Source organism: Poecilia reticulata, linkage group LG23 (genome assembly GCF_000633615.1).
Source record: "Poecilia reticulata strain Guanapo linkage group LG23, Guppy_female_1.0+MT, whole genome shotgun sequence".
Lineage (NCBI taxonomy): Eukaryota > Metazoa > Chordata > Actinopteri > Cyprinodontiformes > Poeciliidae > Poecilia > Poecilia reticulata.
The window spans coordinates 14,135,632-14,153,417 of record NC_024353.1 but is presented as its reverse complement, the minus strand read 5'-3'; the positions used below and the strand labels follow the sequence as shown (position 1 = coordinate 14,153,417).

At 38.7% G+C, this 17,786-nt stretch overlaps 2 protein-coding genes across 4 annotated transcripts; one reads left to right on the top strand and one right to left on the bottom strand.

Annotated features, from left to right (window-relative positions):
* The first annotated feature begins 535 nt into the window (after window positions 1–535).
* krr1 (KRR1 small subunit processome component homolog) lies at window positions 536–4,546 on the top strand. The gene is made up of 10 exons (XM_008401375.1): window positions 536–644; window positions 1,093–1,268; window positions 1,704–1,838; window positions 1,948–2,073; window positions 2,399–2,482; window positions 2,990–3,046; window positions 3,358–3,525; window positions 3,693–3,770; window positions 3,928–4,021; window positions 4,099–4,546. The coding sequence occupies exons 1-10, from the start codon at window positions 569–571 to the stop codon at window positions 4,248–4,250; spliced, it is 1,146 nt and encodes a 381-aa protein (XP_008399597.1). The 5' UTR covers window positions 536–568; the 3' UTR covers window positions 4,251–4,546.
* Window positions 4,547–8,151: 3,605 nt separating this feature from the next.
* glipr1a (GLI pathogenesis-related 1a) lies at window positions 8,152–17,502 on the bottom strand. 3 transcript variants are annotated; one of them, XM_017302708.1, is made up of 8 exons: window positions 17,396–17,502; window positions 14,461–14,546; window positions 10,581–10,678; window positions 9,978–10,223; window positions 9,248–9,360; window positions 8,949–9,034; window positions 8,799–8,825; window positions 8,152–8,702 (listed from the first exon to the last, which is right to left on the bottom strand). In XM_017302708.1, exons 2-8 carry the CDS (start codon window positions 14,513–14,515, stop codon window positions 8,536–8,538), a joined length of 792 nt encoding a protein of 263 aa, XP_017158197.1. In that variant the 5' UTR covers window positions 14,516–14,546; window positions 17,396–17,502; the 3' UTR covers window positions 8,152–8,535. The 3 variants fall into 3 exon arrangements, with proteins under 3 accessions (XP_017158197.1, XP_008399598.1, XP_008399599.1); XM_008401376.1 differs by lacking the exon at window positions 14,461–14,546 and having other exon boundaries at window positions 10,581–10,764; window positions 17,396–17,501; XM_008401377.2 differs by lacking the exon at window positions 14,461–14,546 and having other exon boundaries at window positions 10,581–10,757; window positions 17,396–17,485.
* Between the last annotated feature and the right edge of the window lie 284 nt (window positions 17,503–17,786).

Here is a 17,786-nt window from a genome sequence, read left to right as displayed (position 1 = left end):
AAGGAAAAACCTCCAAAGTTTACAAAATAAAGTGTAAGGATTCATAAAAGGTAAAAAAAAAATCAAATAAAATAAAAAATAGAGATTAATAAGAGACAAAAGCCAGCAAAAATGTTTATTTGAAGTTGAATTGCTTTTAAATGTCTGCATTTCTGTTCTGGGATCTTTACTCTGAAACTGAAGTAAAAACCATAACCACCTTATGAAGACGATTCTCTTTAATCTAATTTTTGTTTTATGTTTTCATATTATATACTGTAAATATGTATAGTTGTTTAAAAAAAACAATTTGTTACTATGGTGAGCGGTGCGGCAATGCTAATGGAAAAAAATAGAAGCTAATTAACGTAATTTTTTTATTAATATAAAAATGCAGTTACACTGATTTTATTATATATATAACCAAATCTTTTTTTTCTTGTAAATAATGCAGTTTATATACAAGTGATGGAAGTTGCCTAAAACTCGGTTTTATATTTAGAAATATTAATATAAACCGTCCTTCCTGTAAACAGTTGCGTTTACAGGAAGAAGCAAAGATTTGCGTCACTTCCGCCGTTTCTCAACAATGGCGGCCTCCACCGCTAAAGACGGCATGAGTGGAGCCCAAACAGCTAAAAGCCCTAAAAAGGCCAAAGTTCAAGGTAAGTTCTGGATCCTACAGAGTTCCAGACTGTTGGCTGCTAGTGCAGGAAGCAAAAGAAAATTGTTTATGGAAGACATTTTTATTCCAAATTTGTTGACGTATTCGTTACCCATCATGACGCACGCTGTAATCCACTCCAGTTGGTTTACGAAATGGAGTGGATTAACTGTTTACATATTGTATCATAAAGTTAACAATGCGACAATGAAACTCATTAAAAAATATAGAAGTCTGTTACAGATCCTCTGACAGGATTTAAATATAATGGACTCCCATCGACACTCGTAACTTTATTAGGTGAACCTTTGACGAGGTGTTTAGATGCCTAAATGCGTTGAGTAGTTGTGACTGGCTGATGCGCAATTTGTATCAACAAGCGTTACATATCTTTTTGTCACTTGTAGTGACATACTTTCACCGAATGTGATTTCTTGTGTGCCTCGCAGTGGATGAATCTGAACTCCTGACTGTTCCTGATGGGTGGAAGGAGCCGGCGTTCAGCAGAGAGGACAACCCCAGGGGGCTGCTGGAGGAGAGCAGCTTCGCCACGCTGTTCCCCAAATACAGGGAAGCTTACCTGAAAGAGTGCTGGCCGCTGGTGGAGAAGGCTCTGGGAGACTTGGTATGTACACACAGTCATCCCACTGATTTCCATTTTTTCAGAGCTTTTGTTGGATATTCAATGAAAAATGTAACTTCCAAGATGATTAATGGAAATATCTTACACCAAATAATTGTGTGAATTTTTTTATTTTTGCACTGTATTGACAAAAAGAACATGTTGAACACACAGCTTTGTCTTTTGCTACAAAGAGTCAATTAAAAAAATATATTGACTCCAGATTGAAATTAAATGTTGTGCTGGCTTTAGTGTGAACAGCTGAGATCAGGGACTGGAATTGGGACTATTTTATTTTCAATAAATTATAAAAATAAGCTCAAGCCTTAGGTTTAATCAGATGCCTGTTCATTAGTCATATTGGTATTGCTTCAGGGCCAGGGTTTTCAGCCCACTCCCAGCAGCGGTCCAAATGTTTCTAAATCTTGTTTCTTTCAGCACATCAAAGTTTCTCTGGACCTGATCGAGGGAAGTGTCACCGTCAGCACCACCAAGAAGACGTTCGATCCGTACGCCATTTTGAAAGCCAGAGACCTCATTAAGCTGCTGGCGAGGAGCGTCCCATTTGAGCAGGTAAAGGCCTCTGCTGTTTATCACAACCGACCTGGTTCACACAGTCCCTAACCTGTACCACCCTCTGAAAACATGGATTACCTTCCACTGTCATCCTGCTCGTTTCCAGGCTGTCCGCATATTACAAGATGATGTGGCCTGTGACATCATAAAAATTGGCACTATGGTGAGGAACAGAGAGCGGTTTGTGAAGCGGAGGCAGCGGCTGATTGGCCCCAAGGGCTCCACCTTAAAGGTAAAACCTAAAACTAATTTGGCTTGTTGCATCAGAGCCAATTCAACAAAAAAAGTTTAGCATGTGTAAATATTGTCTCTATATACATATTCTACATCTTTCTTGTAAAACACATATATATATATTCATCAGTGAAAGCGAATTATTAGTAAAGTGCCACCAGGTGGCAGCAGAGTGTTTTAGCTACATATTTTCTCTTCCCCTCTGCAATTCAGTTTACCAGTTGTAATTGTATTACAATCTAAATTATTCTAGAACCAATTTTTAAATATTAACTTATTAAATAATCTTTTTCATAATGCACTTTTTTTCTTTTGCTTTCTAGGCGTTAGAGTTGTTAACCAACTGCTATGTGATGGTGCAGGGTAACACCGTGTCAGCACTGGGGCCTTACAATGGCCTAAAAGAGGTAAGTGTGTCACAGTGGCCTGCTGTAAGTCTGCAATATGTTTGGAAAACTCAAATGTTTAAATTAAACAAAAATAGAGTTTCATACATCAAACCTTTGATTCTGATACATTTCTGCTATTAACAGAGGCTGAGATTGACAACTTAAAAGGGCAGTATTATGTATTTTCCGTCAATAGTATCACTTAGCATATAAAACAATCAAGTAACTCTGAACTGTTAAAAAAAAAGTTACAAATGTCGCATGAGAAATTGGGCCACTGTCTCTTTAAAACTTCTGCTCTTTCTGAAACTCTACCATCCGGAAGTCATCACAAGCTCAAAAAAGTCTATTTTACAAAGTACTGCCTCTGTATAGGAAAATAAACAGGATTTCTAGCAGTATTAGATATATTGCTAAAAGGCACACTCAACCAAACATAAATTGATTCACTGCAAAGTTTATATTTTATGGTTCTAAGTGTAATGAAAGTACCGCAGAACAAAGAATAATTATTTTATTACACAGGTACGCAAAGTGGTAATGGACACCATGAAGAACATCCACCCAATCTACAACATCAAGGTATGTTAGCTGCTCTCAGACACATCTTCCTATTTAAGGATAAAAAGTCTAAGACATTCATGTCCAATGAAGAGTTTCTCCATCCTTGTTCTTGATTTCCTGACGGAAACAAATCCCTCTGGGTTTGAATGCCATGGCTGGCTCAACCTGGAGCTGAGGGCATAAAAAAAAAATTGTTTTGGAAATATTTACAATTGTGGGAAATGCCATTATCACTGGTCATTAAAAGAGTACACCATTCTGTAGCTTTTACTCTTCTGTTCCATCAGTCAACGCTCTAATTTTCTCTTTCTTACTGCCTGAACCGTCAGACATTGATGATCAAACAGGAGCTTTCTAAAGACCCAGACCTGCGGATGCAGAACTGGGAACGCTTCCTGCCCAAGTTCCGCCACAAGAACCTCTCCAAGCGCAAGGAACCCAAGAAGAAGAGCGTGAAGAAGTACACCCCGTTCCCTCCTCCACAGCCAGAAAGCAAGGTCAGGTGGCGTTAGCATGTGAAAAAAGGGATTTGTGCAACTACCTTGATATCATCACACCTCCTAAGTCTGTTTGTCTCATCTAACTGACCTAATGTCTGTCTTGTATCTAATTTATCTCGCATTGAGATAAATTTGTGACTTTAACTGCTTGGATTCCATCACAGGTTGATCAGGAGCTTGCCTCGGGTGAATTCTTTTTGCGTGAAAGTGTGAAAAGGAGGAAGAAGATGGGGGAAATTAAGGTAACCCATTTGTTCATTTTTTTTCTGTTGCTTAACTGCAGCCACTTTCATGTAAAAGAGACTTTCTTAACTATTTGCTAAAAAAGAACTGAAACATATGAAGTAAAGATGCATCACCCTGAAGAAATGTAACAATAGTGTTTGTTCTTTTTTTCAGGTAAAACAAGCGGAAGCGCTGACCAAGAAGCAAGAAGAGCGGAACAAAGCTTTCATTCCTCCCAAAGAGAAGCCGTTAATGAAGACAGCTAAAGGTAGCTGAGATCAGAGGACTTCTCTCTGTAAGGTGACTGTAAAGTCCTGATTAACCACTTGAGTGTTTGTGTCACAGTTCCCACAGAAGGAAAACTGGACATCGCAGCCATCAAGGAAAAAGTGAAAAAGGCCAAAACGAAAAAACTGGGAGCTCCACCTGTGATCCCTCTTCCGCCCACCAGCAGCACCACAGACAAAAAGAAGAAAAAAACAAAAGACAAAGGCTAACAGTTCACCAAGTCCCGTCATATAAACATGTACTGTAGGACTGGTAATTGTTGGACAGTTGCAGCATTCCGAAAGAGGATTGGAAGGGTTTAAATTCTTCCCAGATTTCAGGATGCAAAGTGTTAGAGATGATGTACATAAATGTTTCTTCCTTTCTTGTCTTCATTTCTTGTCTATTTCGACAGTTTTGGACAGATGTAATTTCTTGTTTGCTTAGACTATGCGTCACTGTGAACACAGAGTAACTCAAAAATGTAAAATTAAAGTTTTTTTCTAATGATGTGAATACTGTTAAATAGTTCTGTCATCAATGTTACACTACACATTATGCTATTATTTTCACCAGAAGGTGATGGTTACTNAACATGTTTAATCTGTGGTAGTGTTAATTAAAATGGCACATTTCTGATGTATTAAAATTAAATACGATCGGCACACTTAATGATATTAGCGATTAGGTAATGCATTCAGCGAGTACTTTTACTTTTAATACTTAAGTATTTTTAAAAGCCAGGACTTTTTTACTTTTACTTAAGTAAAATGTTAATGTGGTACTTTGACTTTTACTTAAGTACATTTTTGACTGTGTATTTGTACTTTTACTTAAGTACATTTTTTGAGTACTTTCTCCACCACTGTTATCAACCTTATATGAAAATGTATATATTAAGATGTTTAACAAAAAAGAAATATGAATGATTTCTTTGTCAGATTCGCACAGGCTACAATAATGGCTTCCACTGTTCATTCTTAAGTTTAAAGTTAATTTGAGCAAATGACAGGGAAATCTTTGAATGGTATAATTAGGATGTCCTTTAGTTAAGTTTGTCAAATGTATATTTTAGGCTAATTACGCATTCACTCTGTTATTTGCCTTTGTAGCAATTTTCTCTGCGTGATGTTCTTCAATGTTTTTTATAGTCCTCCATCAAAAGATGATGCTCAGTTGGTGTGAGATCTGATGCACACAATTTTTCTGTTGTTGCTTCAGTGAATTTGTGGTTAATGTCATAGTCTCTTGAAGAAATCTGTGGATGCACATTTACTCAAATGTGCATCCAATTTGCACTATGTGCAAATTGTGTGTTGCCACATTTTGCACATAGTGCAACTTTAAAATTCTGAGTGTGGTGTAAAATATCTGCTTGTTGCTAGTAATTTTGACAGAAGTCAACCTACAATTCCAGATCTGTGAATGAATCAGCACTATAGGTTTCCCCCAGAAAACTCGCAAAGCCCGGTGGCTGGGTAGCTGAGGCGGTCCACCGTGTTTTTGTATTAAAAGATGTTAAATAGAAAGGAAATGTAAAAATGTTGCCAATTATGTTACAGGAAGACATTGAAAAAATACGATTTAAAATGAATATCAATTATTTGCACTTTTGTTTAATCCTAATAAAGTCAGCCTACCCAGCACTTCAGGGCCCCATGAATGCTAACATTTTAACACAGACTACAGATGTATAAATGTAACATTTGTTTATTGAAATTATCATTGCTGCTAAGTTTGATTTAATGGTTTCAGCATACATTAATTAAAATGTTTTAAATTGCTTAACATTTAAATGTAAACTTTTAAGGAGCTGGCAAGTTTACTTTGTAAAAGTTCAAAGAGCAATCTTCATAGTTTGTTTTGTTACCACAGCTACAATCTGATGCTCTGACTTTAATCTTTGAGATTGAGCTCTGTTTGTTCAGAAATACAAATTGGTAAACTGCAATTATAACCAATTGTTTTTAGGTTGGCCAATTAAACTATTCGCCCTCTCCCAGATTAAAACTAACACAGAACCTATTGTGCTGATGTTTTTAGCAGGAAGAGGGGCCCCCCAAGTCAAATTCTGCTCCAGGCCTCATACAGCCTTGGACCGGCCCTGCATGATGAGTTAAATCTGCTGCACTGCGCAGAGATGCGCAACAAACGGGATATTTAATTTAATGTTGCTAATGTGACGTAAGTACTTCTTATATTTTGTATTTGTTGAGTTTAATAGGTGCCACAGAAAGTGTTTTGGTTGCTTGAGTTTATGGTTTTTCAGATCTCTGTGTGGCTGCACGCACTAACTTTGGCTGAYTAATTGGACAAAGCATTTGATATTGTTTAATGCTTCATGTGACCGGGAAAATAATAATAGAAACAATAATGAAACATAAAACCAGCGTGATGTGTGACTACGAGACTTGCGCGAAAGCTCCTCACCAGCCTCACCACATGATGAGGTTAGTGCTGGTTCGTTAACCACAAACGCTCTGGCCAACCGAGACCACGTACATAAACTTTACAGGGAAGATGGAGCAACATGCTGGGCAGCGAGATGGGATGTAAATGCCACACATAATTATTTGATCACAAAGATAAATCATCCTCACTACTTGCTCAACGTGCACCTCTGACTACGTTATTCCTTTGGTTCACATAAAGCTGCACAGCCAGAGCTAACACGATGGGGTTTAGGCTCTTATCTTGATGTGGAGTTCGCCAAAGAAACATAATTCCTCACAGGGGGTTTATGTAAATATCCATACAGGTCAGCCTGTGTCCAGTTTGAGTGAAACTGGATTGCTTAAGTAAACTTCAGGGGCAACACGCAGAGGCACCAATTGTTTAATTGGTCCGCTCTCCTGCGTTCAAATGCATCAATCATAAACCTATCTTTTAGGAACAAATCTGCTTTGCCAGTGAAATGCTCAGAGCAACATAGATGCTTGCAATCTGGCTCTTTTATTATTATTTTTATTATCATTTTCCTAAAAACACAAACAAGCTATGCTTAGTCTGGCTTGGGGGGCTAGTAAAGCATGGTGGGCCACCAGGCTTATGATACACTGGAGGAAACCCTTTAGCACTTTGAATTTTTCTCTTTACTTTCTAAGATCCCTTTGCTTTTCTCTTCCTGCTGAGAATAAAACACCCCATCTGTCTGAATGACCTCCATTCTCAAAAAATGCCACTTGTTTATAAATAAAACAAGTGGCACAAATAAAATCTCTGCTTTTATATATATATATATGCTTTTATTTATTTATATATACACTGCTCAAAAAAATAAAGGGAACACTTTAACATTTAAGTGAACACTGAAGTGTTCCCTTTATTATTTTTGAGCAGTATATATATATATACTCAGCAAGTCAGATAATATTCTGGTGAAGACTCAAACAAGAGTTGTTGCATCTTTAAATACTCTATTAACTTCTCCCAAAACCAGGTTATCAACATGGCCTTTTGTAAGTTTCTCTTATCTCTGTAAGGTGTCTTCTTTCCCTGTCTATTTCAACAGTTTTCATCAGTTTTTGCTTGTCACTGAGGATGCTGAGTCACTCAGTAATGTAAAATTAAAGTTTTTTTTCTAATGATGTGAATACTGTTAAATAGTTCTGTCATCAATGTTACACTACACATTATGCTATTATTTTCACCAGAAGGTGATGGTTACTAAGTTCTAGGATATTCGTCAAGAGTCGGTGTCCTGCAACTTTTGGATGTGTCTCTGCTTCAGCACACCTGGCTCCAACATTAGCTCATTAGCTAATGTAGCGCTAGATTGCATGATAGTGAAGGCCTTTCATTATTTAATTCAAGTGTCGAGGACAAGGGACACATCTAAAAGTTGTAGGTTGTGCTTTTGCTGTGGGCAAAACACGTATGGAGACCTTGGTCCTCGAAGTGGATGTCACAGGTTTGAGTCCCGGCCTGATGACCGTTGCCACGTCTTCCCCTACTTTCATTACCTATTCCAATCTAACCACTCAGAGTGCCTGAGCCAAAAACAAGAAAAGGTGCAGGACTCTGGCCCTTGACCACTGGTCTAAGGTAAACTCTTACCCAGTAGGATGCCCTTCGGCATTCAGAATTACATTCTTTTTTTCTTGACATGGATTCAACAAAGTGTTTGAAATATTCCTTTGAGATTGTGATTTTTATTGCCATACAGTTGCTATCTTATCAGTATTCCAAGAAAATTCCTCACTCCATTGTACCACCACCAGCAGCTTTCAATGTTCAGAACCAAACTGATTGTCACATCTGAATGTAGCAGCACTGGTAGTTAAAGGGGATTCAGATTTAGGTCAAACACTTCAAAGTGCTATTGTATGGTAGATTTTGTCTGTACAAGTGTCATCCACAGAAAAATCACAAATATAATGTTGTAACATGTTGTTGGGATAATAGAGATGTGCTCTAAAATTGTGTTGCTTGGCAATATCATTTGCATACTCCACTRGTACATTTGGAGGTCATTGTGGGACGACATCCATCTGGGTCTCCCATCAGACCAAAATACTACTCATAACAGAAGAGATTGGGGTAAAAGTAATGAACTACGTATGCAGCAATGCACGTCAAGATGACGCCGATGGGCCGCACGATCAGGATATCCAGAAAAGTGTTGGTAGGTGCAGCGCTGCTTTTAGGTGTAGCAGTGTCCCAGCCTGGAGCCCAGTTGTAACCTAGGAGACCAAAGCATCTGTTTTTAGATTTACAGTAGAGTGCAACTGGTCACTGTTACTTTGATAGGATTCTGGATTTTCTGCCAAGTCACATACGTTTTCTGGACTCTCGTTGTAGATTACCTGCAGCAAAACACAAATGCTTTAGCAAAGTCTTCCCGGTTCGGAAATGTGGTTCTGGTAAATTTAGTCCAATATTTGCATTGTTATAACCATGACTTTTCAACATAGAAATGTCATACTTACGACACAATTTGTTGTCACATTCGCCTTGGCATCCAGAACATGGATTTCCAGTAGTTGCATAAGGATGAATTCCATCGATATCTCCACTGCAAAAGGAAGCATCTGGTTTAAAAACTTTTGGAGTCAAACCTTCCCTCTATCTGTCCTTAGTGTATTTACAGATTTTAAGACATTGCTTGGTTGTTTGTACTGAAAGAGTAAATGTGGTTGCTGCTGATTCAGCAAACCACTTCTGGTTTATAACATGTTGTAATGTGTTGTATCAAATGTAAAGTCTATAGGGAAAGAGATCAAGTTACCCTGGGGCGTAGTTGCATACGAAAATGGCACCCTGAAGACCGTCAAAGTTTTTGATACCTTGTGGACAATGCACAACAGCGCAGCCAATCTTGTAGCTTTGTGCCCACACAACCTGAGAAAGGAAGGATACTACATATTTACATATATAGTATAAAACACATAACCTTATTTTTTTTCTGTCTGATGTAAATACCAACAACACTTTTCCTGTCTCAGGTTAGATTGGAATGAAATAATCCAAGATATCCGGAGCTCCAGAAGGGTGCATTTTTAAATGTTTTGCCTTTCTTCAAAGTCAAATGTTTACCATCTGTCCATCTCCCAATAGTTTGCAGGGATTTTGGTTTGCACCTGGAATGTGTGCTCATACACCTCAGACACACAGTGGCAGCAACATTCAAAGTCCTTCGAACCCACAAGTTTACACTTGAGGTGGTCTTTGCAGACTGCAAGTTTCAACCTTTGCCCTTCAGATTTAGCAAAGCTCAGGAGACTTTCAAGTCATCACATCATAAMGTGTTTCAAGGCATATTAATCCTAATATATGTAAACTTTATGTATGTACAATTGTCAYTGTTCTCCTGTTTAGCTAATAGAAATTATTTCTATAATCCCAACTGACCTAAAACAGGAAATGTTCAGTGTTAATGTCAGACACTAATTAAATAAGGGTATGTGATTTTCATACAGAGCAGTTTTATCTGTAGAGGAGCGTCTCTGTGCACATACCTGTCTGTAGTAGCTGCAGACAGATGTGCATCTGTCTCCCTTGTAGCTGTAATGGTTTTCTTCATCCACCCACTTTTGAATGGCACTCTTTACACTGAACTTATCCAGTGGGCCCGTCCAGATGTTCTCTCCCACGGAGGCAAACGTGGGGTGCATTTTATGAGCCTCCCTTAGGTGGACATTGTGTCGGTCATTACAATGGTTCGCCCACGCTCTGGCGGTTATGGCCAACGCCTCATCCCACGACTTTATGACATCATGCACACGTGCAAACAAAATGAAACAAAACATTATTATTTTTTTACTTCAGTTACTTTTAAGTGTCACACAGGAGGTTATAAAAATGACCATGAACAGAACTAATTCTAAGTTATGCTTAGAAACCAACTGGTGGTTTCATTGATTTAGGCAATGTGTATTCACTCACAGCTGCYTCTGTGTTGATACTTTTCACCCACTTGTTGGATCTTCACAAACTACAGTGTTTTCTCACTTTTTCCATTTAATTACAAACAAATTTCAGTTTTAATCAATGACATCATGCAAAGCCACCAGTCTGTTCTCCTTTCTTGGCAGTGAAACAGTGTGATGTGCAGGACTCACCATGTACAGCATGTTGTTTGCAGGTGGTATGACAGCTGAGCGGGCTTTGTTGTGCTCCTCCACACACTCGGCGATGAATTTCTCATCCGTGATTTCTGGTAACGTCACGGCAGAAACCCCCAAATCCAGGACAAGAACGACCCACAGCAACATCTCCAGTTCTCTGCAAAACGCCGTCTGTAAGCTGAAAGGAGTTTAACGAACACAGGAAATGATTCGCTCTTCAGAAACAGGATGTAGTGTGGTTATTAGAAATCTTAGTGGGCAATTTCTACATGTATCTTGTGCTTCAGCTGGCAGGTTTCAAAAGTAGCTATGTGATAAAATGTTACAGGGATTGCCAAACTTTCTACTTGGGAGTTTGCAAAAATGAAAACGGGAATAGATGTTCCTCTTTTTCTATATCCGCTTAATAGCTGAAATATTTCAAACAGTAAAGTGAAGCAATGTATGAAACGTCTAGCACCGTTTTCAAATATACTACATTATATCGAAGTTGCCATCTGTGTTGTGCATCACACTTTTACATTAATAAGCATAAAAAAGCTTAGTTTGTGTGTGTTGCATTGTGCGTGTTAGTTGGGCCTTGTGTGGAACAGATCTGCGGTTTCTGTTCCTCGCGTTCATGTGGTATTGGAGTGGGTTAGGAGGTTTGTACGGTTTATGCATGTTGGGGTTGTGGCTGTCTTCATGTGGATCAGGTGCAGTGATAGTTTTGAGCGTAAGCGGTGATGATGGTCATCCTGCACGCGCCCCTGTGTCAACCTCCTCAGTATTTGAGCGGTTGCTTTTGTCTGTCGATGGTTTCTTCTGTCGCTCTCACCCTGTTCTGATCATGACTCAATTGGAAGTTTATATTTTATTTTCATCCTATTTAACTACCCCACTGTCTAATTTCCGTTGGGAGCCATGAAAGTTGAACCTGATGAATAATTAGGTTTAATGGCGATAAACCCGCTTAGTTAAAAAAAAATGTATACAGCCAATATTATATCGTTTAACCTAAAATAACTCCTCGTTTTGGAATGCAAAAGCACAGTTTAAATCAGATATTTCAAACATACACTTTTTACGTCAATAAACATACTTTGTGCTGCTATAAAGGGAGCAGCTAATAAAATACCTTTATAAAAGCTCCATTACTCCTGTATTTTGTTTGCCGTTAAGCTGCATATACGCCAAATGTTAAACAGGAAGTTATCATTTCAAAACAAAAGCATCCTACCTCAAACAGGAAGTTAAACATATTATAAACTAAGGGTGATACAGGCCAATACCGGTTTTTTGGTTGTTTTTACATTGTTGTTTGCCTTGTATATAAATGTATAAATACTGATAAGGTGTGTAAGAAAAAAAAAATGAATGAAATCTGTCAGATTCACACAGGCCAAAATAATGGCTTCCACTGTTCATTTTTAAGTTTAAAGTTGTTCAAATGACAGGAAAATCATTGAATGGTATTGATTGTAATTAAGACATCCTTTAGTTAAGAGTAGTGGCTGTCAAACAAATATTTTAAGCTGATTATGCATTCAATCTTTTATTTTCCATTACAGCAATTTTCTCTGATATTTTTCATAATCCTCCATCAAACGATGATGCTCATTTGGTGTCGGGAATGTTTGACACAATTTTTCTGTTGTCGCTTCAGTGAATTTGTGGTTCATACCATGGTCTCTTGAAGAAATCTGTGGATGCACATTTACCCAAATTACTTATGCCTGGCTTGACGTTTGGCCTTTGTGAAACGGCTTAATTCAGGTTGAACTGATCGCATTGTATCAAACTGAAATTTTTCTCTTATCCTGGATTTCTGAGTCCTGCCTTCAGCTTCATGAGAAGGTATATTGAACAACCATAAATAATTGGTAGTATTCATACAGCAAAACGGAAACAATATTTAATTTTCAGTGACCGTACTTAATCCACAACTTTCTATAATTTATTCAGGTTCACAAATTCAGACAACCTGAGTTGCAGTTCCCATTTAATTACAAGCCTGCTAATTTAAGTGAGTTCCTTCAACATTTAATTAAAGGGAAAACTCAACTTTTAGTTCACATGCCTGCTTATGTGCATAAAATGGGGAACTGAAACTTGCTGAAGACATTTGGGTGACCACTGTGTTGCCCTCATGAGCTTCATGAGGAGATGGTATTTCTGTGGCTAAGATGTTCTAACGTTGTGGTAATATGGGGATAATATAACACCAGGTTCCATGTTTAATTCCTCCACTTGTTTCCATCTTCTTAATTCAGTCGGATTGAATGTCCTTGTAATTCGGTCAGGTGAGTGAGACATGTTAGTCTGTTGTTGTTCTTGAATTGGTCAAGCTGACCCCGTCAGCAATTTCTTAGTTGTGATGCCTGTTTTTTTTAGCTTCTCTTCCTCCAAAACTTTTAGCTAAGCTTTCAAAATAATTTCATTTTCTTTGTACTCTTTCAGAACTTTAACAGCCTTTTACTCCAGTAAGAGAACGGCTTGTAAGAGATTGTGAACTTGCTTAAGTTTTAGTTTGTTTTTTTTTTTATACATAAAAGCTACATTGTTTTCACAAAGTATCAAAGTCAAGCACCACGTTGTTCTGTTGACCTAATGCATGTGTGGCAGCATGTCATCCAGCTTTTTGAGTATAACTGTTCAACAGTAAAGAGCTTGATTCCTCAAGAGGCTTGAAAATACTGTTAGGATTTTTTTTTTTTTTTTGCCACTCTGAAACGGCGAGTCTGTTTGTCAGTTGGTGTCAACAAAAAGGGAGAGAGCTTTAACTCTGTTCTCCGTATCAATATCAGTCAACCTAAACAGAAGAAAGCTGCCTCATACTTTAAATACCCTGATGCAATGGGATAATTTTCTACTCATGTTACCATTTTTCTGAATCAGATCTTCTTTAGACCATGGCAGTCCGAGCAGACTGGACTGCAGTCCGAGCAGTTTGCAAACTGGAGGATCCCGTCACTTCCAGAGTGACCACTAACATCAGTATTTTAAAGTCTATTCTCTGAGCTACAGGAAGCCAGTGAGACTTTAAAAACTCTATGCGGTTTCAGTAAATCAGCGTTTATATAACTACCACCATTAGCACGTGAAAACAATTGAGAGCGTTAGCATTTATAGCTGTAAACTGGGCTATTTTTAGCCGTCATCACTGCTTTTCACTACGAGAGCCTGGTGCATTTTGAGCCACATGTAGTGTTCCTATTTTGCCAGTAGGTGGAGTTCTACGCTTTGTAAAAACGGGCACAAGAGCAGAGTACTACAAGACGCAACACCTTCTGCCTCTGTAGCCTGACTTCTTTCATTAATAAAGTGAATTAAAGGAGAACTGCGGCATCTTCAGTTATCAAATTTTATTTTATTTGTATAGCACTTTTCAGCAAGGCATTTCAAAGTGCTTTACATTATAAAAACACAAAATTACAAAGTCATAGAACAGGGGTGTCCAAAGTCGGTCCTCGAGGGCCGGCATCCTACATGTTTTAGTTCTCTACCTAGTGGTTCTAACAACAACCTCAGCAAGTCAGTGTTCTGCTTAGACCTTCTAATGAGCCATCATTTGATGCAGGTGTGTAAAACCAGGGAGAGAACTAAAACATGCAGGATGCCGGCCCTCCAGGACCCACCTTGGACACCCCTGTCATGGAACATACAGTCAACATTACATTTTGCACATGTTTAGGAAAAATCTTTTTCATTTTGGGAGAGAGCGATACACTGAATCAGAGAAATGTGCATTTGTCAGTAAAGCTGCAAATCAGTAAATAACCGGCTTCCTGAGCTAACACGGAGAACATTAGCTTCCTGAGCTAACACGGAGCACATTAGCTTCCTGAGCTAACACGGAGCACATTNGCGATGAATTTCTCATCCGTGATTTCTGGTAACGTCACGGCAGAAACCCCCAAATCCAGGACAAGAACGACCCACAGCAACATCTCCAGTTCTCTACAAAACACCGTCTGTAAACTGAAAGGAGTTTAACGAACACAGGAAATGATTCGCTCTTCAGAAACAGGATATAGAGTAGATTATTTTAAATCTTACTGGGCAACTTCTAGATGTATCTTGTGCGTCCAACTCATCTGTCAGCTTTCAAAAAAAGCTATGTGATAAAATGTTACAGGGATTGCCAAAAGACCAAATTTTTCACTTGGGAGTTTGGAAACTCAATAACCTGCATGAAAAATTTCAGTGTAGTTTCTCCCTGCCCCCTCGTTCTCCTGCACTTACCTGCTGTGTTTGACACAGTCGACTATGGCATCTTACTCAACAGGCTTCACTTCTACACTTAATGCACTGACACTGCCCTCTGTTGGTTCCAGTTTTACCTAACGGGACAGAATTCATCTCCATGGGTCACTTCACAGCAAATCGACAGTCACATGTGGTGGTCCTCAGGGATCAGTCCTTAGTCCTATCCTCTTTATCCTTTACTTTCTTCCCCTTGGCCAGGTTGTCAGCCATCATAATTTCTCCTTTCACTGCTTACGCCGATAACACACAGCTTCATGTAAGTACCAACCCTGCCTTCTTCACCACCAGCATTCTCAAAACTCACCACTTGTCTAGAGGAGATAGAGATATGGATGGAGCACAACTTTCTCTAACTCAACAGCTCCAAAACTGAAGCTGTTGAGCTATGCCTTTGTTAGATTGGGTCACTGCTCGTCAGACCCTATCACCATCCATAACCAGCATCTTCTTCTCTGGGTCCGGTATTCCTCTTTAATCAGCAGTCACAAATCTTGGTGTAAAGAAGGACCCCCATCTCTCTTTGGGATCTCATATCAACCACCTCTGCAAGACCTCCTCCTATCATCTATGAAACATTTCCAAAATTTGTCCCATTCTCTCCGTCTCAGACAACAAAAACTGGTCTATGCCTTTGTTAGAATTCCTAGTTAGAGCCTGCAAAGGCTCCAGTACATCCACGACTCTGCAGTTGGGATCCTGGTAAGAGTGCACTTTCATGACTACATTACTTCCATCCTCCTCTCTCTCCACTGGCTTCATGTTTCCCCCACTATTTTATACAAGATTTTAATCCTCACACGCCAGTGCATTTATGCAAATGCCCCAACCTATCCCACACAACTGCTTAATCCACAAAACACAATTCGCTCAACTTTCTCCACATACCCAAAATCAAACTCGGGACTATGGGGATTTAGGGCGTTCTGTGCTGACGCTTTCTGCTTAAGTCTTAAGAGTTTAAGAAGACGACTTAAGACATTTCTTTTTATCAACATTTTTGGTTCTTAGATGTCTATTTTTAACCTCTTTTATTCATTTATGTACTTTTGTTAACTCTAATTGCTTGTTTTATTTTTCAATCTTTGTAGCTCTTTGAGGTCTCAACATACAAAGGACATTATAAATAAAATCCAACGCATTATTATTTTATTCTTATTACCTGAATGGTTTTGTGCATGTGTGCAACAGGTTAAACACTTTTCATTGAAGTTTGGATATGGTAACTTTTTTCTATCTAAATTAAATTTAACAAGGGAAATATATTTCATTACTTTAATGAAATGATGACATTTACATATGCTAATATTGCATCGCCTTAATGTCATGACCCATGGGTGTTGTTCATTACTGTTGTTTTGGGTCTTACCATAGACATTGATATATCCCCGTGGTGGGCCTTTTATTTTTTGCTTTGTTGATACTTTTGTTTTCTGTTTATTAATCATTCCCCCTCCCCCACTTTTTCTGCCCTGCATTGTCTCCCAGCTGATTCGTATTCGTCTGATTAAGCTTACCTTGTTTCTACGTCAGTAATCACGGGCGCGTGCAGCTTTATAACAGTATGTACCTTGAGATTTTTCTCAGAGTGGAACCTCCCCTACCACCCCCAAAAGAAAAAAGATAGGTATTGTGCTTTTTATTTTCACTACATTTTAACCTTGACGTATTTCTAAGAGGGGTCAATGCGACCCCAACTGAGTTTTTTTTTTATCCTGCATGTGTACGCTTTTATGAGCTTTCTATTTTTTTAAATTATTATTATTACTTTTTTTTTTTCTTTAGTAGTTTCTGGAACTGAGCCGCTGACGGGCATCGTCTGCCGGCCCGCTCTTCCTCTGGGTCACGCTGCACTGGGAGAGTTAAGCAGTTAAATCTAGTCCTAACGTTTGTCACAGAGTATAAATGAAGTCGCTTCACATCCTCCGCGGGAAGTCTCAAATAAACCACAGGAACCTGGGAATCGGCGTCCTCCTCATCACACAAGTAGGCGTTGCTTTCCTGTCTTTATAATTTGTTAATAAAAAGACAAAAGCTATGCGGGCATATACGTTTGTGTGTGTGTCGCCTTGTGTGGATCAGATCGTTAGTTTCTGTGCCATGCCCATCGCGTTCATGTGTGGGTTAGGAGGTTTGTGCGGTTTATGCGTGTTTGGGTTTTGGCTGTCTTCGTGTGGATCCGGTGCAGTGATAGTTTTGAGCGTAACCGTCGATAATGGCCATCCTGCACGCGCCCCTGTGTCAACCTCCTCAGTATCTGAGCGGTTGCTTTTGTCCGTCGATGGTTTCTTCTGTCGCTCTCACCCTGTTCTGATAATGGCTTAATTGGAAATTTATATTTTATTTTCAACTCCCCCACCGTCTAATTTCAGTTTGGACCCATGAGAGTTAAACGTGATAAATAATTGGCTTTAATGGCAATAAACCCGCTTAGTTAAAAAATAATTTTACCGGCTAATATATCGTTTAATCTAAAATAACTTCTAGTTTTAGAATACAACAACAAAAGCACAGTTTAAATCACACAATATTTCAAACATACTTATTTACGTCAATAAACGTACCTTGTGCCGCTATAAAGGGGGCAGCTAATAAAATACCTTTTTATAAGCTCCGTTACAACTTTCTGCCGTTAAACTGAATTTACGCTAACCGTTAAACAGGAAGTTGTCATTTCAAAACAAAAGCATCCCTACTCAAACAGGAAGTTAAACATATTATAATCTAAAGGCGAGATTGTTTTTTACATTATCAACCAGTGGTGGGAAGTAACGAAGTACAAGTACTTCGTTACTGTACTTAAGTACAGTTTTCGTGTATCTGTACTTTACTTAAGTAGATTTAATAATGGGGACTTTCTACTTTTACTCCACTACATTTTACAGTAAGTATCTGTACTTTCTACTTCACTACATTTCTACAAAACTGTCGCGTTACTCGTTACATCCAAGTCGC

Excerpts from the sequence above, each read along its gene's own strand:
- glipr1a (XM_017302708.1), bottom strand. The coding sequence starts at position 14,515 with ATGTTGCTGTGGGTCGTTCTTGTCCTGGATTTGGGGGTTTCTGCCGTG. Across the intron at positions 9,361-9,977 it reads TCTGCAGCTACTACAGACAG|GTTGTGTGGGCACAAAGCTA; the intron begins GTATGTGCACAG and ends TTCCTTTCTCAG. Across the intron at positions 9,035-9,247 it reads GTATGCAACTACGCCCCAGG|TGGAGATATCGATGGAATTC; the intron begins GTAACTTGATCT and ends TTCCTTTTGCAG.
- krr1 (XM_008401375.1), top strand. The coding sequence starts at position 569 with ATGGCGGCCTCCACCGCTAAAGACGGCATGAGTGGAGCCCAAACAGCT. Across the intron at positions 2,483-2,989 it reads CTTACAATGGCCTAAAAGAG|GTACGCAAAGTGGTAATGGA; the intron begins GTAAGTGTGTCA and ends TTTATTACACAG. Across the intron at positions 3,771-3,927 it reads AGAAGATGGGGGAAATTAAG|GTAAAACAAGCGGAAGCGCT; the intron begins GTAACCCATTTG and ends TCTTTTTTTCAG.